General features: G+C 59.2%; 1 protein-coding gene and 2 non-coding genes across 7 annotated transcripts in view; 1 reads left to right on the forward strand and 2 right to left on the reverse strand.

Moving 5' to 3' along the window:
* Nucleotides 1-17,424, reverse strand: part of CARS1 (cysteinyl-tRNA synthetase 1) — a 40,823-nt gene extending 23,399 nt beyond the window's left edge. For 3 of the 5 annotated variants that reach the window (XM_043452111.1, XM_043452109.1, XM_043452114.1), the window contains exons 1-7: nt 17,316-17,424; nt 9,742-9,990; nt 5,710-5,804; nt 4,804-4,892; nt 4,323-4,419; nt 3,844-3,942; nt 2,870-3,019 (exon numbers count right to left, since the gene is read on the reverse strand). In XM_043452111.1, the coding sequence (XP_043308046.1) occupies nt 2,870-3,019; nt 3,844-3,942; nt 4,323-4,419; nt 4,804-4,892; nt 5,710-5,804; nt 9,742-9,990; nt 17,316-17,340 (804 nt within the window). In that variant the 5' untranslated portion in view covers nt 17,341-17,424. The remainder of the gene's footprint in view (nt 1-2,869; nt 3,020-3,843; nt 3,943-4,322; nt 4,420-4,803; nt 4,893-5,709; nt 5,805-9,741; nt 9,991-17,315) is intronic. The other 2 variants (XM_043452112.1, XM_043452113.1) reach the window with 2 other exon arrangements.
* Nucleotides 17,425-22,690: 5,266 nt separating this feature from the next.
* Nucleotides 22,691-22,797, reverse strand: LOC122431556. Its single transcript, XR_006266573.1, has one exon. It is a non-coding gene; the product is annotated as a U6 spliceosomal RNA (small nuclear RNA).
* A 563-nt stretch (nt 22,798-23,360) lies between these two features.
* LOC122431551 lies at nt 23,361-23,470 on the forward strand. Its single transcript, XR_006266568.1, has one exon. It is a non-coding gene; the product is annotated as a U6 spliceosomal RNA (small nuclear RNA).
* The last annotated feature ends 32 nt before the right edge of the window (nt 23,471-23,502 follow it).

Consider the following 23,502-nt stretch of genomic DNA (forward strand, 5'->3'; position numbering starts at 1 on the left):
AAGCCTCTGCGCTCCCCGTGCAGGCGGCCCAGGTTTGATCCCTGGTCAGGGAACTGGATCTTACATGCCGCAACTAGGAGCTCGCATGCCGCCGGATGAAGCCGGGGATTGTCAACGTGAGGGAAGGAAGTCAGAGAAGCAGAAATCTCCCTTACACTGGAAGCAGAAAGAGACGATACAAATGAACTTATTCACAAAACAGAAACAGATTAACAGAGAATGAACTTATGGTCACCGGGGGAAGGAATGCAGGGAAGAGATAGCTAGGGAGTTTGGGATTGACCTGTACACACTGCTGTATTTAAAGCGGACACAGGGAACTCTGCTCAATGCTATGTGGCAGCCTGGAAGGGTGGGGGATTGGCGCGAGAGTGGATACGTGTATATGTATGGCTGAGTCCCTCTGCGGTCCACCTGAAACTATCACAACATTGTTAATTGGCTACACCCCAATATAAAATAAACAGTTTAAAAAAGGTTCACATGCCGCGACTAAGACCTGGTACAGTTACACACACACAAAAAAAACCCTCAAAACCAAACAAATTCTGGGGGATCAAAGACTTAAACGTGAACTGTACAACTTTAAAATCTTTAGAAGAAAATACTGGAGAATATAGTCATGTTTCAGGGTAAGAAGAATTTCTTAGGACAAAGATGCTAAGGATAAAAGAAGCTTGATAATGTTGATTGCATTAAAACTAAGGCTCTGTGTTATTAAAAGAGAAGCCACAAATTAGGAGCAAGTGTTTGCAACACATTTAAATGACAAACAACTAGCGTCCAGGAAACAGAGCGATGCTTACAAACCAGTAAGAAGACAAACCGCCCAGGGGAAAATGGCGTGGAAGGTGCCTGTGCAGAAGGACAACCAGGAAGTGAACACACGAAAGGATCCTCAGTCCCACGAGAGGCTAGAGAAATGCAACTTCACACCACGGGAGTTACCACCCGACAGTTTACATCCGACACGCAGGCACAAGCCTGGCCACCCAACGGGCTGCCGCACAGGCAAACCAACAGGACGCCGGGAACACGCGAGGAGGAGGGACAGTCACACGTGAGGACGCCGGGAACACGCGAGGAGGGGGGACAGTCACACGTGAGGACGCCGGGAACACGCGAGGAGGGGGGACAGTCACACGTGAGGACGCCGGGAACACGCGAGGAGGGGGGACAGTCACACGTGAGGACGCCGGGAACACGCGAGGAGGGGGGACAGTCACACGTGAGGACGCCGGGAACACGCGAGGAGGGGGGACAGTCACACGTGAGGACGCCGGGAACACGCGAGGAGGAGGGACAGTCACGTAAGGACGCCGGGAACACGCGAGGAGGAGGGACAGTCACACGTAAGGACGCCGGGAACACGCGAGGAGGGCATAGTCACACGTAAGGCATCCGGTCCACACCAGAAGGCTCTGCAGTGTGGCTGTACCCAGAACCATTCGGCATGGACCAAGCATGACCATGGACGTTTGGAAAGTCAAAGTGAAAGTCACTCAGTCGTGTCCGACTCTCTGTGACCCCATGGAGGAATTCTCCAGGCCAGAATACTGGAGTGGGTAGCCTTTCCCTTCTCTAGGGGACGTTCCCAACCCAGGGATTGAACCCAGGTCTTCCACATTGCAGGTGGATGCTTTACTAGCTGAGCCATCGGGGAACCAAACTTCAAGGACCTCTTGGCAGGGACCAAACGTCCTGCAAAGTCAGGAAGTAACACTCATTACTGCAAACCAACACAGCTGCTCCTCAGAATACTGGGCTGAGTTTCCGTATGAGCCGCTTCCGAGGATACACACAAAGAACAAAGAGCAGGGATGTGCACGCCGCGTTCGCAGCAGCAAGCCACAAAGGCGAAAACACTGTTCATCAATGATGGGAAACGCTAAACGGGCTCCAGCCCGCGAGATGGAATAGTACTCGGCCTCAAGGAGAAAGGACCTTCTGACATGTGCTACGACCTGGATGAACCTTGAAGACAGTTTGCTACATGAAATAATCCAGCCACTAAAGGAGGAATCCCGAATGATCCCACGTCTGTGAGGCCCCGAGAGCAGCCGGATCCATGGGGGTGGAAAGCAGGACGGTGGGGCCAGGGGCTGGGTGAGTGTTTCCCGGAGACAGCGTGTCAGTTCAGGAAAACGAAAAACATTTCTGGAGATGAGCAGCGGATGGTGTTTACTCAACGACATGAACGTTCTTAAAAACGGTTAAGGTGGTAAACTGCATGTTATGCATACTGTACAATTTTAATAAGAAGGATGTTACTGGAATCACTGAAGAAAATTCCCAGCATCACTGTTGGAAACACAGAAACATAACCAGCTTCTGGCTGGCCTAAGGCATCCCCGACCCTGTGTGTGGTCTCAGAAGTAAACGCGGGAAAGCCTCGTCCCCACGCCCCTGTGCCCCCCAACGCCTCACCAAGCTCGGAACACGCACACCCAGGAGCAGGGGCCCTGCAGGCGTGCATCCCGACACGGCTGCAAGCCTGCGGGCCTGGCTGCACCTTCCCGGGTCTGGTCCTTTCTGCACGTTCCGTGAGCGGCCAACAGAGGGCGCCGGTGTAGAGGAGAAGGGCCAGGGGAACCCGGGCGCGCTCAGGCCAGATGAGGCGGGGACCGCGGAGGGAGACAGGGTGTGCGGCTCCGGCCCAAGGACGGCGCTGCGCTCAAGCCCAGCAGACCGCGCTCACGCCCAAGGGGGACCCGCGGCGTCTTCGCTCGTGTTCCCCAGGTGGTGCTGCTACAAGCAGCGGACAGAGACCCCGAGGAGGCCGGAATAACCCTGAGAGCCGGCCCCCCGCGCCTCCCGAGGGCGCCGCCTCGACCGGAGGGGCGAGGCCGCGGACGCACCTCAGCCTCACCTGCACGCGGCCGTCCAGCTCCTGCCCGGCCAGGCCGGCCCGCAGCGCCCCCTCCACCGGCTCCGCGGCCTGCGCCACCGCGCGCTGCAGGCGTTCCAGCATCTGCCTCTTGTCCGGGTCAGCGGTCTCCTGCAGCTTCGCGGAGAACGGCTGTGAGTGAGGAGAGACCACACCGTTAGCCCCGCTCAGCAGAGCCCCGCGCTCCCTGCCGGCTCCACGCGGAAGAGGCCGGTCCTGCCCCCCGCCCGCGGCCTCCGGGGGTCTGGGTCCCCAGGGCGTCACCCCGCGTGTCCCCATGAGGCAGGTGGCGCAAAGGTCGCGGGGCCCGTCCCTCTGACGTGACCCTGGACTGAGGCAGCTGCCCTAAGGCCGCGCCCGGGACACACACGTGTCCCCCACGATGCCTCCATCACAGAGGCCCCACTGCTCAGCCTAGAGGATGGCTGCTAAGCTCTAATTTTATTCCTAATTTTTCTGGCGGAGATAATACATCGTAAGCACAAGCAGTCATTACTGTAATTACTAAAGATGGTGATTAAGAAAGAGAACCTGCCTTATCTGACCTCAAAATATAATAGCCATAATCTGTAATACAGTTCTTTCAAATCAAAATGTTAGACTAGAGACAACTAATTTATTCAGATAACTCTGAAAACCTCCAGGACCACCCACTTAAGCAGCCTGGCAGCTTCGGCCTCTTGGGTCACATGCCTTTGATTCGGTCGTGACTCCATGTGGAAGGCTCCCAGGTCAGCGCAGACCACGATGACCGGCGCGGAGCGTCCCACAGGTGGCAGGAGTGGTCACCCCCGCCCCGCCCTCAGGTGTCTCTGCTGGCGGTTCTCCCTGTGGGCCGGGGGAGCTCCGAGACGGAGACCTCGTGACCTGCGTGTCCCGGGGCCCGCTGAGGCCGGGCCCCGTGCTGGGCACGGGGTGGACGGGGGGATGTGGGGGCCGGAGCGGCAGGGACCCACCTGCAGGGCGGCTCGCACGTCCTCCAGCAGCTGTGCCGCCTGGGGCTGCGTCCCCTGGTACCGCTCGAACAGGTGGTTCTGCCGGGCCCTCTTGATGATCTGGGAGCAGAGGAGGGAAGCGGGGTCAGCTGGGCGGTGCCTGGTGCCCGCGCAGAGGGCGACCGTGAGCCGGGGCGGCAAGCGAGAACGCGGCTCCCCCTCGTCCTCCTGAGTGGGGGTCAGCCCGAGCCCACCCTCCCCCACGCCCGCCCCAGGGGTCGCTCACATTTACCCAGACTTTCAACAGCATCAAAGCAGCTGAACACAAAGCATCGTCTGCATAAACCGCAAGACAAGTCCCGTGGGGGGGCGGGTGGTTCACACAGCCTGTGCTGAGCTGAGCTGGCTCAAGCCGACGTGGCTTTATTAACTCACCCAAGGTCGTTTCTTCCCTGGGCCGTCCACCGTATTTACAATTTAATCCTGAGAACTGCCTTTACCTTGTCGTCAATGTCCGTGATGTTCATGCAGTAGAATACGTCAAACTTGAAGTAATCCCTCAGCACCCTTCTTAGGATATCGAAGGAGATGTAGGACCTGCAGCGACGGGAGACAGGCCTTTCCAGCGGCACCGCGGCGCGTCGGGAGAGGGGCCCGCCTTTCCAGCGGCACCGCGGCGCCTCGGGAGAGGGGCCTGCCTTTCCAGCGGCACCGCGGCGCGTCGGGAGAGGGGCCACCTCGCCCCACGGCCCCAGCCTGGGCCGGCCCCAGGGTAGTGGGTGGGAAGGACTCTCAGGCACAGGAAGGAGACCTCTGGTCAGAGTCCAGAGGGGCATGTGGGGGCTGCGAGGACTACGTCTGCTTGGTTGTCTGGACTCTCTAGTTTTTCCACAGTGAATATTCAAAGTAAGAAGTTTCATCTTGAAGATGAGAGAATGAAGCTGGGCGCGGCGCCCCCGCTCGGCCCCGCCGCGCTCGTACCTGGCGTGCCCCATGTGCGAGGCGTCGTAGACGGTGGGCCCGCAGCAGTACCACGTCACCCTCCTCCCGTCTTGCGGCACAAACACATCCTGGGTTGGAAACAAGGGCACGACCGTCACGAGGGGCACAGGACCACTGCTGGCGGCCATGAGCGGCTCGCGCACGTTCACAGGGACCACGCAGCTTGCAGAAAGCCGCGGTCCAGGCTGGGGCCGGGGAGCCACACTGGACCCACAACGGTGAGCTCCACGACCCAGGGGCCCGGGGAGCAGGCCCCCTCCTCCCTGGGACTCCACTCACGGACACAGGCCGGGGGTCAAGGAGACGGGTGCCCCAATTCTGCTGCTTTAACAAGAACAGTCTCCATTCATCAGGCGCCTGCTGTGAGCCAGGCCAGAGCCGAGCGCGCTGACTGCCCAGCACTCGCTCCCAGAGCGACGTGGTAACAGCGCTTTCCTTTCCCAGCGGCCAGGGGGCCCACACTCCTGGAGGAGCCGGCCTAGGCGTGAGGCCTCCTGCCGGCCGCCCAAGGTCTCAGGTCGGTTCAGGGCCCGCGGTTCCCAACCAGTCCACGAGGGGGACCCTGCCGCCCGTCTGCTCAGGGTGCTGGCCCATGGAATCCCGTCAGCCCTGCACAAAACCTCTGAGTCCCGTCAGCCCTGGTGCAAAACCTCTGAGTCCCGTCAGCCCTGTGCAAAACCTCTGAGTCCCATCAGCCCTGTGCAAAACCCCTGGAGCCTCTGATCCTGCTGAGCACACCCAGAGCCAGGAAGCCGACAGGCAGGCCCTCGAGGTGTGCCCACACGGGTGTGCACGCACGCTCCCGAACACAGCCCTGCGGAGGACGCTCGCCCACTAGCCGAGGGATCCTCCAGAGCCGCCCCCGCCCCCGCCCGCGGCCCCTACCTTCCTCCGGGTCAGGCTGTTGTACAGGCGGAGCTGGCATGGCTCGGACCCGGCTGGAGGAGACCACTCGGGCTGTGCACGCCGCCCTCTGCCTGCTGGGGGGAGAGCACAGCTGGGTCAGCGCGGGACGAAGGGAAGCCACGGGGCTCCGACGGTGTGGCCCGATCCAGCGCCTCCGCCCCCAACCGCCGCTCTGCTTGCTCACGTCTGAGCTGTACCAGGGATGGCCCACCACACCCACCACGCCCGCTCCAGACACAGGGCGCCCGCACGCCCGGAGGTGCACAGGCAGGCCTCGGGGCTGGGCCGAATGCACCTGGTCACACCCCCAGGTGCCCGCCTGCCACCCCCAGGGGGACGCCTCTCTGGAGGATCTGGGGGATGGGGACCACCTCCAGGCCCAGGAGCCAGGTCAGGCCAGAAAGAGCTGCTGGCCCATGGCCGTGGATGGTCAGCACGGCCTGAGGCCCAGGCCCATCTCCACCAGCAGGCGGCCAGCTCCCCACCACTGCAACATGCGGGTTCCGGGGCAGGGCTCCTCCCTGGTCCCAGAGCCTTTGGGAACAGCCTGCAGGCCACGCCACAGGGCCGGGGGGCAGTGGGGGGTACAGGGGCTCAGGAGCCCAGCCTCCTCCGGTTACAGTCACTGGGGAAGCCCCGCCCTCCTCCCTGACCCCCATTATCTCCTCCTGGCCATTCCCCTGCCCCTGCGGCTGAGAGTCCAAGCCTCCCACTGCACGAAGGGCAGGCCTGATGGTCTGCGCCGAGAGCCTGGGAGGTGGGTGGGGTTGGGGGGTAGCTGTGTCCCGAGGCACTGGGAGAGACGCCAAGTCTTTACACCCTCCACCCCGACTCGGGTCACTGGTGACCCTCCCGCCACCTCGGGGCACTGCCGCACACCTAACCCGGCTGAGCTCAGCTGCCCATCCTGCCACCAGAGGACCGCCTGCTGCTCCCCCCAAGGGTCACGGAGGCCTCAGCCCTGGGACCAGCTACGGGCCACCCGGAGGATGCACACAACTGACCGACGAAGGGGTGGGAGACGTGTGTGTGTGTGTGTGTGTGTGTGACGTGTGTGTGTGTGTGTGTGTGCGCGCGTGTACACCCGTGGGTGGGTGGGGGGACAGAGACACCAGCAGACCGGCGAAGGGGTGGGAGACAGCTGTGTATGCGTGCGTGTGTGTGTGTGTGTGAGAAGGGGTGGGAGACGGCTGTGTGTGTGTGTGTGTGTGTGTGTGTGTGTGTGTGTGTGAGAAGGAGTGGGAGACGGCTGTGTGTGTGTGTGTGCGCGCGCGCACACCCGCGGGGGGTGGGGACAGACAGAGACACCAGCAGACCGACGAAGGGTGGGAGACGGCTGTGTGTGCGTGTGTGTGTGTGTGGGAGACGGCTGTGTGTGTGTGTGTGTGTGTGTGTGTGTGTGTGTGTGCGTACACCCGTGGGGGGTGGGGGACAGACAGAGACACCAGCAGACCGGTGAAGGGGTGGGAGACGGCTGTGTGTGTGTGCGTGTGTGTGTGTGTGTGTGAGAAGGGGTGGGAGACGGCTGTGTGTGTGTGTGTGTGTGTGTGTGTGTACACCCGCAGGGGGTGGGGGACAGACAGAGACACCAGCAGCTCCGGACTCCAGGCAGGCGCCAGCAGGCTCCCGGGGGCCAGGCCCAAGCCGCAGACACACGGAAGGGCTCCTGTGGTCAGCGGCCATCCAGGCCTCACCGTAAACACAGCCGGCGACTCAGCAACACTCCCGGGGGCCCACTGGGACGCCACCTGCTGCTCCCCGACCGAGACGCTGCAGGTCGCCGCACGAGAGATGCCGCTGCCAGAGGGGACGCCAGGGAGCCGGCTGGAGCTGCCGGGGTGAAGGCAGGGCTCGCGGGACTGAAGGCTCACGCGAGGGGGCGGCGGCGACAGGACCCAGCCGTGGGCACAGGCAGGGGCCTGGCCAGAGGGACACCCTCCAGGACACGGGGTCACACTTGGACTTCCACGACCCGGAGAGCATCTACCATCCAAGAGCTGGTGAGCAGTCACGGAAACTGGCACTCACAGTCCCCTGGCCAAAAGGAAAGTCGGGAGACGTGCCCAGGGGCCCCGGTTTAATAAGAAGGAAGGGTCGCCAGAGGCCCTGAGGGACCCACTGCCCTGTGCCCGGCACTGACGTTGTCCGCCGGGCGCAGCCCCCCAGCTGTGCCCACCTTTCCTCCGGCTGCTCAGAAACAGCACACACGCCCGTGCCTGGCACCCCCGCCTGGGCACGTGCAGAAACGCAGCCCTGACCCACGAGCACGCCGCCAGCACAGCACGCCCGGCTCACCAAGGCCTGGAGAGCGAGGCTCCGGGCAGGGAGGATGTCGGGGGAGCAGAAGGGACGTGCCAGCCCGCGTTTGCGTGCTCTGGGGGCCACACACACCGCAGCCTCGCAAGAGGGGCGGCTCAGAGGGTCACACCTTGGGGACCCATGGGGCCATGAGCCGCCCTCCATGCGCAAGAGCAGACCCTGAAGCTCCTCTTGGGAGGCAGACGGGGCAGTGGGGGGCGGCAGAGAGCGCCCCAGAGGGAGGGGCTGTCTGGACTCAGCCCTGCTCTGGGGAGGGCGCCCCAGACGCAGCACAGTGGACCCTCCGCACTGGGGCCGCACAGAGGGGACCAACAAGATGGGGGGGGTTGGGGAAGGGGCTTGGTCAGAGCCTGGCCCCTCCTGGGTCTGAGGCGCACCCGGGGCTGCTGAGGTCCCGGCCCGCGGAAGACACACACGGGCAGGGACAAGCTAGCCATGGGTACGGTGCCCAGGGGAGGGGGCGTAGGGGGGCTGGGGCCCGCCCGCCTACCCGGCACAGGCTGGGGGACGTCTGAGACACACCAGCGAGGCAGACGCTCGGCCACCGGCACCCAGGGACTTGGCCAAGGACACCGACCCTGAGGATCCTGGGCCCCAGTCCACCAGCCATCCCCTGCCACTCCGGGTCCCCGCTGGCGCCCTGGAGGCATCGTGTCGGGGCACCAGGGAGACCTCCCCGCCCCGGGGAACCCACATCCCCCTTTGCGGGGGCGGACACCCACCCTTCCCAATGGGCGCCTGTATCACCCTCCCCACAAGCTTTAGGCTGGAGGTTGGAGCTCGATGGCCAGGGCAAGGCTGCGCCCCGCCCACCCTGACCCCAACCTGGAGGCCAAGCCTCAGGGAGAAGCACCACCTCCACTGGGGAAGGGGTGTCTGTGGCAGGATCACCCCAGAAACCAAAGCCCACCCCACCCCACCCTGGAGGAACACCACCCCACCTCCGCCCCGTTACAGAGTGGACCTGGCAGAGGGTCCCAACGTCCCAGCTCAAAGTGGAAATCACTCACTCAACTCTGCGACCCCATGGACTTTACAGTCCATGAAATTCTCCAGGTCAGAATACTGAGTGGGGAGCCATTCCCTTCTCCAGGGGGGTCGTCCCAGCTGAAGGATCTGGAAGAGGCCCCGCAGGCTGCCAGGCCCAGCAGGGACCACCGAGCCGCATGTGGGCCCCCCGCCCCCGCTCAAGGGGGTGCACACCCAAGCCGGGCTGGGGGGACAGCTGCTCGCGGGCAACGGCCACTGTGGGTTCATCTGCAGATTCATGGGAGGGGAGAGACCACCCAGAAGCCAGAACTCCCCTGCACACCATAAGCAGGGTGGGGGGGAACAAGAGCTCTGAGCCCCCCTCCTCTCAAAGCCCAGAAACGCCTTTGCTCTGGGTGCCCAGGGTTCACACACTAACACTGCCTCAGGATCCGATGGTGGACACACACACACCAGTGACCTCAGGGGAAGACTTAAGGAGAAGCAAGTCAAGTCCCAGCAGGGTCAGGGAGCTGACGGCCAAGGCGGGCCCCCACCCGGCCAGCGGCTCCACCACAGCAGTGCGGGGTCGGGACCCACGGGGCTCGACGCCTCGGGTTCTGTCCTAACCTCCCCTCGGGGTGCTGGCAGGCCCCCCAGGCCAGCTGCTCCCCTGCGGCCGGCTGGGAGGGTCTCGTGGCCAGAAGCCGCTCTGCTACTCACTTGCTTGGAGCCCGCAGCGCGGGCCTGTGGCGGGGGGGCTGCCCAGGATCGCGGCCACGTGCCGGAACCAGCGGGCCACATGGAAGAGCTGCGGGTCAGCTGGAGGGCCCGAGAGCTGCCTGAAGGCGTCCACGTCCGCCTGGGACAGGGCGAAGCCCCGCACGTAGCTACGCGTGCTGAGGTGCGTGTCCAGCGCCCGCACCCGGGCCGCCTCGTCACTAATGCCCAGGATGGCCCTGTAGTCGGGAGCTGCAAAGACAGAGGACGCGCGTCAGTGGGCCCGGGGGCTAGGCAAGCCCAGGATCGGGGCCGGGGCTCCCCCTTCTGGGCAGGAGACACCCAGGACGGGCGGGTGCCCGGGGCGGGGGGACAGGTGCAGAGCGGCTGCCTGTGGGCTGCAGGCGGGACGAGGACGTTTCGGAACCAAAAGCAGCTGCAGGAGGCTGTGAACGGTACAGACATGCGAGCCGCACGCTGAGGTGGCTAACCTCACGGCTGGTGATGTTCACCTCAGTTACACATGCGCACACTCACACTCAATCACACACACACCCTGCTAGGCACTGGGTGCCGCAGGGCCGGTGCTGACCGGTCCCCTTACCCCAGGTGGCGATGGGCAGTGCTGAGAACCGCAGAGCTCTCCAAACCCGGCACTGGCCAGGCTTCTAGCGGCCAAGACCAAGCTCCAAGGAGGCCTGCAGACTGAGGCGGCTCCACCTGCCTGGAGAGCAACCGTCCGGCCGGTGCCTGGCACAGGCCTGCCCCTGGCAGGGGCCCGAGGCCACTGCTTTGCCCTGGAGCCATGAGGTCGGGGGTGGGGGGACAGAACCCCAGCCCGAGCGAGGACCAGCCAGCAGCCTTTGCCAGCAGACGGCCCTGGGCCCTGACCACCCTGAGATCCCAGCCCGACCCCACCGAGCCCGCTCGCCACCTCCTCCCCCATCAGTGCGTTGACCCTGTGTCACGGATCCAACTACTGTCCGGGTGCCCTCACCTCCTGCAGGGGGTGGGCAGGCGGAGGCAGGCAGGTGGCGCCAGGCCCCGTGGCCGTGGGGAGGCGGGCTGGTCTTGCTTCCTCCCACAGGCGTGCCGAGCCCAGGAGGCGGCTCCGAGTGGGCCAGCAGGAGCCCGGCCCTCACCCCCAGGCATGGGGCACACACCCTGACCCAGAGCCCTGCAGATGCAGCCGCCTGGCACAAGCCCGGGTCACTGTGATGGGCCCAGCGCAGGGAGGAGCTGCAGGCCAACACGGGCCCGGCCCAGCACAGAGGGGAACCAGGGCCCCGACCAGGCCCACAGGACGCCTGCAAGCAGAGGGCAGCGCGCCCCTGGAGAAGAGCTGCCCTCCTCCAGGTCTCCACGCGGAGACCCTCCTCCACGGCCTGCATGGAGTGGACTTCCCAGGCACAGGGGCGAGACAGAAGCAGGAAGGGGGGACCAAAGCCCTCAGGGGGCCCAGTGAGGGGACCGCCCGAACCCCGACCTCTTCATCCACAGGGAAGGCGTGGGCCCCGGGGACACACCTTCCCCGGGTCCAGGCCCAGGCGTACCAGGGAGACCGGCCGCGTCCTGCCCACCGCACAGGGCGGCCCCGAGGTACGCGGCTCAGCGCCCCTCCAGCCTTGACCAGGTGCCCTCAGGGCACCCCGGGCCACGCCACTGGACGGTCCAGGCCCCCATCTGCAGACGCGCCCGGGGCACTGGCCTCGCAGCACAGTCGCCACGAGGCCTCAGCCCTGCTCTGCCCGGACCCCGAGGCCAGAGCAGCCCCACTCCTCCTCCAGGCCCCCGTCTCACCAAGCCTGGTCCTCACACCAGGCGGGGGGCCCCCACACCCCTCGGGGTGCCTGCCTGCCTGAGGTCCCCCGGACACGGTCAGCCTCCCTGCTTCCCTGGGCTGCGTGGGTGTCACCCTTCCCACCGGCCCTCCTGGTCACTGCTCCAGGAGAGCCCACCCCCCGGGGCCTGACCCCTCCTGCTGTTTCATCTCCCCAGAGCGCTAATTTCGGACATACAGACTCCCCTGCCCGCTTTCCTACATTGACTGCATGCTCCTCTCGCGCGCTGGATGAACTCAGCTCAGAAAGCTACATCGAGGGCCTGCCAGCGGGTGGACGGAGCCGAGGGGAGGGCCAGCGCGTCCCAGGGGGGCTACATCACCCTTGAGCACCTGCCTGCCCCGCGTGGCCCCCCCAAGCCCACCTTCCCTGTCTCTGCTGCAGCTGCCTGGGCCACGACTGGAGCGCAGAAGGGCCAGCCCCGTCCAGGGAAGCCTTGCCCCCCGCGCCCCCCACCTCGTGCCCCCGGAACCACACTGGACAGACAGACTGCCTTCACTCCGGGTGAATGCCAAGGACGAGGCACCCCCTAGGATCCACCGACCTGGACAGTGGCTACCCTGGGCTGAGGGTGCTCCCAGGGCACTTTAGTTCCCTCTTTTCTCTCACTGCCCGCATTTTCTGCAATAAGCACATGTCCTTTTCATAATAAAAACATGTCAAACGTTTCGCCAACTGGATGGCTTTAAAGCACTAACGAAGCAGGTCAGGGGGCAAGGGCTCGACAGGTTTGCACCCCTCCCTGGCTGGGCGGACTCCCTCCCAGGTACACAGGTGTGCACACACACACGCACGCACGCCTCGTAAAGCTGCGGTGTTAGTGAGCACACTCGTAAACTGTTTGAAGTAGTGCCGGGCGCACAGCCAGCGCCCATCAGCTGCTATTATTACCATTATTATTATTTTACTCGCTTCTGTGTTATTACTGCTTAAATGGCCCTGGGGGAGTTTACCCGGGGATCACACACGCGTTTATTACTAAGCGTCCCATCTGGAGCAGAGAGCCTGCGGGGCAGAGGGCCAGTCATCGGGTCACTGTGGTAGCTGCCTTCAAGCCTAACTTGAGGAAACAAATTTAAAAATAGGTCCACTCTCAAGTGGCTGTGGGTTTGGGCCAGACTGCGGTCTGGCGGTGAGCCCGTGTTGCCAAAGGCGATGAGTGGACTCAGGAGCGGGGCGCCCATCATCTCCCCGACCCCCGTCCCCTGGGACCCTCCCCAGGGAGCCCCACGCACACACACAGCGACTCCCAGCCCCGCGTCCGCCGCCACTCCACTGCGGGGCCATCCAGACACACGGCTTCTCACTGTGGGAAGGCCCTGAACGTGGACCGTGGTCATCACAGTTTAGAAAACGCTTAACTGAACTCACACTGATCTGAGAGCTAGGTGAGGAACCCAAGTCACACAGGCCGTGACCCGCCACACCTTCCTTCCCCGCGGCCTTTACACCTGCCCGCAGCATGTACGGCTGCCCGCAACTGCCAACAGCCCCCCACCTCCTGCTCCGCTCTGGCCAGGCTCTTGCTCGGGGAAGGCTCAGCACCAAGGCAGCACTGCCAGCTACGAGAAGCACCCGATCCAGGCCCCTCCAAGACCTTCAGAATCGGAACCTGGGGGTAAGGCCGGCTCCCCTGCTGACCTCAGCGGCTAAGAAAGCAGGCAGCTTGCTGAAGCTCAGACCCCTCCCCGCAGGTCTGCCTTCCTCCTAAGCTCCCAGACCAGGCCTGTTTCTGTTCTGAAGACCAGCCTGGGCGCAGTGGGGGTCTGCACCCCTCCCTCACCAGCCGCGAGGCCCTGGGAGCACCCGGCCCTGAGGGTCAGGCCCTTCCTTCAAAGGCCCCTTCAGCTCCCCACCTGCGTCTGCTGCTGCCTGTCACCGGGGCCCCCCCTTCGGGCCCATTCCTCTTTCCTGGGGGGTTCCCAGTCTGAGAAGACTTCTGGAATGAAAGCATTTCCCCCACACACACACGAATCTGGGGGACCAGAGAGATGCAGGCATCCTGCACCGGCGGCAACGCCACCCACTCCGGGAGTCAGGGCCCCCCCTCCCTGAGCACAGCCCGGGACGTCCGGATGTCACTTGTCCACACGGCGGCCCCGGGCATCATGTCTCGCCTCCAACCTGGGCTTCGGGGAACAGCATGGCCACCTTCCCCACGGCAAAGCCCGCGCCCGCCCCGGTCCGCCCCACCCCGTCCACTTCTCATGCCCGCTGCTGCCACAGCCCAGGCCACGGGTCACCAGCATCTCAGGCACTTCCTGGTCTCCCTGCTTTGGTCCACACGGGGGAGGGGGCAGACGCCTCGCCAAGGCTCAAAGGCAAGACCCACATTCCGCACATGGCTCCAGGCCCTTGCAGACCAAGGCCTGCAGCCATCGCCCGCCCTCCCCCACCCTCTGGCCTCAGGAACTTGCTGGAAAGCAACGCGGTCCTCAGGTCTCAGCGCCAGGTGAGAGCACTCTCTGCTGTGCCCTCTGCCAGGCCTCCCGGCCCCTTTCTCCCATTGCCTCAGCTCCCACTCCCTCTCGGCAGGAGAGGTGGGTGCTTCCTACCTTCCCTGCAGCCAGGCCCTCCCTCAGGGGCAGACTGCAGGGCGCTCCCCAGACCCAGGCGCTTGTCTCTGGGCTGCAAGGCTTGGCTTGGCCAGAAGACGGATGCCCACCACTGTGTCTAGACCTGGCCCGGCAGAGTCTCCGAAGTGACTGCCCATGCTCCACCCTGCTATGGGTGGGAGCAGGGAAAGACTCGCCGAGGTTCTGGCAGATTCTGCAGCCTCAGAGGAAAAGGCCCTGGCCCTGACCCACCTCCGCGGACTTGGGCCAGCTGGCAGCACGCACACGGGGAAGTGACCAAGAAATGAATGGTCCGTGCTGGGCCAGCACTGGGCTTCTGCACTCTGGCCACCCCTTCCTGCTGGACGTTAAGCCCAGGAAGGCCCAACCCCCGGCCTTGCCCCCAGCTGCACCCCCACGCCCAGCAGCGGCCAGCAAAGCCGGTGCCTGAAGCACACCCACGAATGAATGAAGTGACAGACCTATGGAAGTGCCCTGCTGTGAAGAGTATCTCCTGAACGAATGAAGTGACAGGTCCATGTGAGCACACTGCGGTGAACTCTCGGACAGGTTCCCCCCGGAACAGCAGGTGCGAGCTTTCACGGGGCACTCGTTGGTCCCGGGGAGCATCACCACCTGATGCCCGGACACACGTGACTGCATGGCACCGCTGCCCGGGATGGGCCGGGGTGGGAGCGTGGACACGGGGCGCTTTCATCACCACCCAAGGACACTATCTCCCCTGACTCTTAGACTGGAAATACCGGGAGACATGAGTGCCTGGATGAGCAAATATCTGTAGTCTACACACACGTGCATTTCATTTTTCTCTGGGAAACACAGAAGATATAGCCTGCTCCCCTTGTCTGCCTTGACCCACTCTGGAACTGGGGCGTTTGGTGTTAATCTGAACAGAGTCACCAAGGCAGAGTAGCCAAGGTTGCTGCTGTCAGACAGACCCTGGCAAGCTGTGTGACCTCAGACAAATCACTCGCCTGCTCTGAACCTCAGGACTCCTGTCTGCACGCCAAGGGTAGTATTAACCACAAAGGCGTGCTCTGAGGATGATGGACTCATGCTGAGAAAAATGCTAAATGCTCCTCTGTTGTAATGAGGTGGTTACAGAGCATCACTGACTCAATGGACACGAATTTGAGCAGACTCCAGGAGACCGTGGAGGACAGAAGCCCAGTGTGCTGCAGTCCATGCGGTCGCAGAGTTGGACACGACTGAGCGACTGAACAACAACTGTTGGTACGAACAACTTTGAATTCTACTGTACAAAAAATTAAAGTCTACTGCATAAAAAATGCAAGTCTGACCTAACTCACGGCCACCGAAGACCTGCAGGGCAAGGCCTCTGAGATGTGCTCCATCCACCCTGGGGGTCACGAGGGATGAGACTCAACTTTCTAAAACACCCAGGAACGGGCCTCGTGTTCAAGCTACAAAGGAGAAGCTTTAACCCCAGTGGCATCGCAGGGGGACCACCAACTTAAGAAAGACGATACGAAATGGGAAGATTATTCTAAGTGAGGGACTCCTTAAAAATTCTGGGAAGATGGTCACTATCGATGAGTCTAACCTCGAGGGAAAAGCAAGCATTCAGAACCTGGAAACCTAGAACATCTAGAACTCTGGCAGCTGCATGAAGCCCTTACCATTTCATTTCCTGTTTCCTCAGGGGACGGTCCTAGGTTCTTGTCTTTGAGAAAAGCCTAGACAAGGGGTGTATGGGGGGAAGGGCGTCAGCTCTAAAAGAAGAGAGGGCAGAGTGTGGGCTAGGAGCTGTGGCCCTTAATTTTAGGACCAGGACAATCCGTCAGCTGCCCAGACACCTTATTCCCAATCTATGCACCAATCTCCAAAAACAGGCCAATTCTTACTAAGGCTCTGAAAATCTCCAGTTCTGAAGCAGTTAAAAAAAAAAAACTAAAAAACTGAATATGTCTTTTCTGATCCCAAATGAAAAGGGAAGGAAGAGACGAGGAAGGAAGAAAAGAAACACGCTTGGGCTTTCAACCCGAACACAGCACCCCTTTCAGCCAAGGGTTCTTCTAAGTCCTTAGCCTCTACCAACCCCTATAAGGCTCACTGCATCCTCCGAGTGGGGACTTTTTAAACCCACCAAAGGTGGGGAAGGGGCAGAGGTGGAACCCCAGCCCTGCCGGGCCCAGAGACTGGGCTATCAACCAAGCTGCTATTTTTCAGGAGTCTGGGTGGACATCTGAGGGCCGAGGATCTGGGTGGGTGGAGCCAATGCTGGAATCCAGGCACACCTGTGCGGTGGAATGTGGGGTTCCTGGATGATGGGTACCCCAGCAACCCTGTCATCAGGGGCCTCCTACATTACCGAGTCCAGCTGCTTAGAGCTCCCTGCTGGGAACCCCAGGAGCAAGGGGGACCCCAGAGGCCGGGGAAGTGTGTACAGTCTAAGCAGGGCAGCCAGAGAATAAAAACGACACCCCGAGAGTTCTTCCCGAGGAAAGCTTGACCCGGACTCGGGAATCCGGGGACTACCTGCGCTGTCTGGCATCCCGCGATCTTGGAGGAGGGAGGGTGACCAGGGAACCAGCACGCCCCGGAGGCTGCCTGGGGGCGGCTTGTCTGCCGGCTGGTGACACGAGTGACCCGTGGGGACAGAGCCTGAGACGCTCACGGAACCCCGGGGGCGGCGATAAAGGTGGGGGCAGTAACGCCGCGACCGGGCAGGTCCCCGTGGCCACTGCTTGCAGCCGCAGATGAGCGCCTCCGTAAAACCCCAACCCTTTCCCGTGCGTCCGCGTCCGGCTCCCTCGGCCCCACGTTCCTAAGTGTCAACCCGGGGCCGGGCGGCCCCCAAACGACCCTGGGGCTGTGCCTGTCCCCCCAAATCCCAGGGGGCAGGAGAGGGCAAGGTCCGGCCCAGGGGCCCGCAGGGGAACGCAGAACCAGGCCCCGGGGTCGGGGCGCAGGGGGACCCTGCGGCCTCGAGGTCTGGGAGGGCCTGGGGAGGGGAGGCCCCGGCAGGGCCCGGGCCGGGGTAGGAGGAGCGCGCCCGCCGGGGAAAACCCGGGGGTCCGGGCCCGCCTTCTGCGCGCCCTGGGGCCCGCCCCTCAGAGACCCGGCGCCCCCGGCTCCCGGGTGGCCCCCAGCGCCCCGCGGCCCGAGGCTGCCCCTCCCGCCAGTCGCGCGCGCTCACCGTGCTCCGTAGAGGACCCTGCCATCACCCGAATCCCGCACTCGCCGAGGCCGCCACGGCTTCCCAGAATCTGATGCAACCACCGCCCCGGAAATCCCGCCCCCAAGCCGCCGGCCTTCCGGGATACGCCCGGTCGCTAAGCAACCACCCGCGCACAGACGCCGCTGTCCCCGGGCATGCTGGGAATCTTTTTTTTTTTTAACCTCAATTTTAACTCACGTTAAGGAAATCAGTCCTGAATGTTCATTGGAAGGACTGATGTTGAAGCTGAAACTCCAATACTTTGGCCACCTGATGCGAAGAACTGACTCATTGGAAAAGACCCAAATGCTGGGAAATTGAAGGCGGGAGAAGGGGACGACAGAGAATGAGATGGGTGGATGGCATCACCGACTGGATGGACAGGAGTTTGAGTAAACTCCGGGAGTCGGTGATGGACAGGGAGGCCTGGCGTGCTGCCGTCCATGGGGTCGCAGAGTCGGACACGACTGAGCGACTGAACTGAACTGATGGTTGCTTAACAATGTTGTACAACAGAGTGACAGCTATACATACGTACATTCTTCATATTCTTTTCCATTATGACTTGTCATATTAAATATAGTATGATAGGAAATATAGTTCTCTGTTCTATACAGTCGGACACTGTGGATAATCTATATTAAAAAGCTAACACCAATTCCATCTGCTAACAGCAACCTCCCATTTCATCCCTCCCCTTTCCCCCTACCCCTTGACAACCCTGGTCTCTATTGACAAGTCTGGTCTCTATTGGACCAGTCATTCTTTAAACAACAACAAAAAACCAAATGTATAATTACTTTATAATGTTCTTGGTTTCTCTTGTACAACGAACTGAAGCAGCCATGTGTGCGCATACCTCCCCTCCCTTTTGAGCCCCCCTCCCACACACCCTGTCCTGCCCCTCTAAGCAGTCACAGAGCGCCAAGCTGAGCTCCCTATGCTATAGGCAGCTTTTTTCCCCCCTTTTTTAAGTATTTATTTTTTTGGCTGTGCTGGGCCCTAATTGCAGTGACTTTGATCTTGGTTCTGGTGTGCAGGAAATCGTCAGTTGCAGCACGTGGGATCTAGTTCCCTGACCAGGAATCGAACCCCAGCCCCCTAACTGGGATCACAGTGAGAACCAGTGGATCACTAGGGAAGTCCCTTCCTGTGCTATCCAGCAGTTTACCACTAGCTAGCCATTTTACATATGGTAGCACGTCAATCCCAATCACAGTTCGTCCTACCTTCCCCATTCCCACCTGTCCACATCAGTCCTTTACATCTGCATCTCTATTCTTGCCTTGCAGATATGTTCATCTGCACTGTTTTTTCTAGATTCCACGTATATGTGTTAATATGCAATATTTGTTTTTCTTTCTTACTTCACTCTGTATGACAGATGCTAGGTCCATACACATCACTGCGAATGACCCGATTTCATTCCTTTTTATAGCTGAGTAATGTCCCATTGTACATATGTGCCCTGGAAGTTGTTCTTACTGCTCTGCAGCCTGTGTCCTTGAGCACCCTGCTAAGTGATGTAGTTACACACATACATGTATCCATTACTGTCCAAATTCTTTTCCCATATAGGTTATCACAGAGTATTAGAGAGTCTTTTGTCCATCTTTGACTGGGATAGTCTTCCTGCAGTGCCAGGTCTGGACCAGTATCTGTGAGTGTGCAGAGTGGCTGCCAGGTCCCCTGCCATCATCTGCTCCTACTATCTATGGACACCTCCTCAATGCCAGGCCCTGTCCTAGGTCATGGAGACATCACCGTAACTCCGAGACCAAGGAGTTGCTGGGGACACAGGGACAACCACCAAAGTCTCCTGGCCTCAGCCCAGTGTGAGCTCACCCAGTTCAGTAAGCCGCCCCCTGGGATCCAGCTCTGTCACGCCACAGGCAGTGCTCCTGACCCACTCTGCCCTGGCAGAGCAGCACTTCTGCTGACGCGTAGAGCCGACCTCCCCACCAGAAGGTTATAGAGAATCTATGTTGGCTTAAAGCTCAACATTCAGATAACTAAGATCATGGCATCTGGTCCCATCACTTCATGGCAAATAGATGGGGAAACAGTGGAAACAGTGACAGTTTATTTTTGGGGGCTGCAAAATCACTGTAGATGGTAACTGCAGCCATGAAATTAAAAGATGCTTACTCCTTGGAAGGAAAGTTATGACCAACCTAGACAGTGTATTAAAAGGCAGAGACATTACTTTACCAACAAAGGTCTGTCCAGTCAAAGCTATGGTTTTTCCAATAGTCATGTATGGATGTGAGAGTTGGACTATAAAGAAAGCTGAGCGCCGAAGAATCGATGCTTTTGAACTGTGATGTTGGAGAAGACTCTTGAGAGTCCCTTGGACTGCAAGGAGATTCAACCAGTCCTGTTCATTGGAAGGACTGATGCTGAAGCTGAAATTCCAATACTTTGGCCACCTGATGCAAAGAGCTGACTCATTTGAAAAGACCCGGATGCTGGGAAAGATTGAGGGCAGGAGGAGAAAGGGACGACAGAGGATGAGATGGCTGGGTGGCATCACCGACTCAAAGGACATGAGTCTGGGTAGGCTGCAGGAGTTGGTGATAGACAGGGAGACCTGGCGTGCTGCAGCTCATGGGGTCGCAGAGTCAGACACGACTGAGCGACTGAACTGAACTGAACTGATGTGGAGAAGGGCCACGGCTCCGTCTGGGATTCATGAAGTTTCCAATGGGACCAGAACTGGGAAAGAGACTCAGATCCCACCCATCCAGGGCACCGCCTATAGCCACAACCTTGGGCAAAAAAAAGAGTTTGCTGGGCCGTCTCTGCAGGTTTACCTAAGGTGCTGTCAGTAACCAATTTGTTTATAATATTCTGCAATCATTTCTGTAGCTGCATTTTATGGAAAGCAGCCATGAGTTTAGAGACATCTCTCCACAGGGGCTTCCTTGGTGGTCCAGTGGTTAAGACTCCACGCTTCCACTGCAGGGTTTAGGTGCGATCCCTGCTGGGGGAACTAAGGTCCCATATGCTATACCACGTAGCAAAAAATAAAAAAAGGAAAACCCACAAAACATAGAAACGTCCCTCCCTAGCCCATTTCTCCTCCTGAGGAGTCTTTCCAAATTTGCTAGATGTTTGTTTCCACGGACTTCTCTGGTGGCTCAGAGGGTAAAAGCATCTGCCTGCAATGCAGGAGACCTGGGTTCAGTCCCTGGGCTGGGAAGATCCCCTGGAGAAGGAAATGGCAACCCACTTCAGTACTCTTGCCTTGAAAACCCCATGGATGGAGGAGCCTGGTAGGCTACAGTCCATGGGGTTGCAAAGAGTTGGACACGACTGAGTGACTTCACTTGTGTTTCCATGCCGGTGTCCAGCCCCAGCAGGATCCAGGGGAACCCTCAGGATGAACGGCGTTGGCGAATGAGAGACAGACAGTGAGACAAAGCTCGGGGCTGAGTCTGAAGTTTATTTTTGCACGGCCCTTTTGCACGGCCCCTTTATACCCTTAACAACATCTTTTGGGGGAGGTGCATATTGCTTACACACAGGTCATCTCAAAACATTACAGCAACTTGGCCTTCAACAGAAACAGGATGTCACCCACATACTTTCGTTCACAAGAGTCTTTCTTATCATTTGGCCTTCAGGCCTGCTAACATTTTATGGCTTGCACCTGGTGTGACTTAAGCAACTTCAGTAGCCGACCCTGTTTTCCTTATAATTAATCTATTTTCTTTCTAATAAGCGTCATCTCTCTGGGAACTAGATAGGATTACATTCTTACAGAACAGAAATGCGAAGGACTGCAGAAACAGCAGATATGGCACAAAACAGGCTCTTAGTCTAAAAGTTAACTACCTGCAAGAAGTCGCCAGCTAATCTCTATCTAAAGCATTTTCTATTAGGCACATTTGTGACTATTATTTGTGGAGCTTTTCTCACCCCGGGGAGGGGCCTATGCTTAATAGTTTCTTTTGTTAGTGTACTGTGTTTAGGATGTTTAGAACAATCAAGAGCATTTTGCGCAATGAGATCACACATTTATCAAACAAGCCAGAATGCCAGCAAAAGGGTTTGAATTGAAGCATTTCCTTCATCCCTGGCCCCTTCATAGGGCAGCAGCATCCAGGAGATTTATTAATTAGGGTTTTAAGTTGGTCCTCAGTCAGTGAAAGAGGAGCAGGAGAGCTCTCGGCAGGCAACACAAGAATCTGCAGCAGGGCAAACAAGAACAACAGCAGAAAAAGCGGGGAGGATACAGGGTGGGGTAGAGGCCGAGGCCAACCTGGAGGGTCCCTTATCCTAGACGGCCTTGCCTGTCAGGTTTATCCCTCGTGACCTCGTCATGGATGGGGTCCCGGACGGCCTTGCCTGCCCGGTGTTTTCTTCATGACCTCGTCACGGGCGGGACCTCCCATAACGGCTCCCGGCATCTCCACATCTTGTCATTTTCTTCAAATCCAGTAAACCCCATAGACATCTTCCAGTTAATTTCTGGAAACTAATGTCAGATTGCACAAGTTCTTTTTGGTTTTTTTTTGGGGGGGGGGGTTATTTTTTATTTATTTATTTTTAGAAAATCTTCCCTATTCCCTCATATCTAAGTCACCCATCCTTTTATGAATTCCTATACAACCTGTGGTGTTGGAGAAGACTCTTGAGAGTCCCTTGGACTGCAAGGAGATCCAACTGGTTCATCCTAAAGGAGATCAGTCCTGGGTGTTCATTGGAAGGACCAATGCTGAAGCTGAAACTTCAGTACTTTGGCCACCTCATGTGAAGAGTTGACTCATTGGAAAAGACCCTGATGCTGGGAGGGATTGGGGGCAGGAGGAGGAGGGGACGACAGAGGATGAGATGCGCTGCGATGGCATCACCAACTCATATGACATGAGTGAGTAAAACTCCGGGGAGTTTGGGTGATGGGACGGGCGAGGCCTGGCATGCTGCGATTCATGAGGTCACAGAGTTGGACACGACTGAGCCGCACTGAACTGATACAACTTGTGCAAACACATTTTGTTAATATCATCCTTACAATGCTACTGTTAATTGTGCTATCCTTGTCTTCTATAAAAACATACTTCTCCCCCCCAATTATCTTATTAGTTGGAGGCTAATTACTTTACAATATTGTAGTGGTTTTTGCCATACATTGACATGAATCAGCCATGGATTTACATGTGCTCCCCATCCTGAACCCCCCTCCCACCTCCATCCCCATCCCATCCCTCTGGGTCACCCCAGTGCACCAGCCCTGAGCACTTGTCTCATGTATCCAACCTGGACTGGCGATCTGTTTCACACTTGATAGTATACTTGTTTCAATGCTGTTCTCTCAGATCATCTCACCCTCGCCTTCTCCCATAGAGTCCAAAAATATGGTACGCGTCACAAATGTGCATGTCATGCTTGCGCAGAGGCCACGCTAATCTTCTCTGTACCATTCCAATTTTAGTATATGTGCTGCCGAAGCGAGCACAGATTGCACAAGTTCTTATTGATGGCTGGGGGAAAAAAAAGGGAGAGCTTGTTTATATTCTTGGAAGACAAGAGTATCCAGTGACCCTGCCCTGCGAGTGTACTCCTAGAGGCATTTCCACCTGCCCCAAGGGCTCGGCACTGGGCTGCACACCACAGCCCGTGACCTGGGGGGCCTTGTGCCAGCTCAGATGGTCCTGAAGAAGGGGCCAAGCCAAGAGGCCAGGAGGCAACCTGCCGTGTCTCCTTACATGTCCCGTTGCTCATTCCTTACTGGAGCCGGGAGGGCTTAGGAGAAGGAACCAAGGAAACTCAGGCAAGTCAGAAGCCTTGCGGACGCAGCATACGTGGGCATCTGCCCTGCCCTGCCCTGCCACCCAGAGACGTGCTATGAGGGGCTTGGGATGGGTAGGGCTTCTGGTGTGAGTGCTGGACTAGGTCAGGTGGTGAGATCTTGGGCAAGTTTTGTAGCTTCTCTGAGCTTTGGGTGGTCATGTTTTAAATCCATGTGATGACACAGTCTCCCAGGGCTGTTAGAATAAGATGATAAAAAGCACCCAGCAGGTGCTCGCTTCGGCAGCATATATACTAAAAAAATTGGAACGATACAGAGAAGATTAGCATGGCCCCTGCGCAAGGATGACACGCAAATTCGTGAAGCGTTCCATATTTAGAATAAAAAAAAAAAAAAAAAAAAAACACCCAA

The sequence above is a fragment of the Cervus canadensis genome, chromosome 29 (genome assembly GCF_019320065.1).
Source record: "Cervus canadensis isolate Bull #8, Minnesota chromosome 29, ASM1932006v1, whole genome shotgun sequence".
Taxonomy (NCBI): Eukaryota; Metazoa; Chordata; class Mammalia; order Artiodactyla; family Cervidae; genus Cervus; species Cervus canadensis.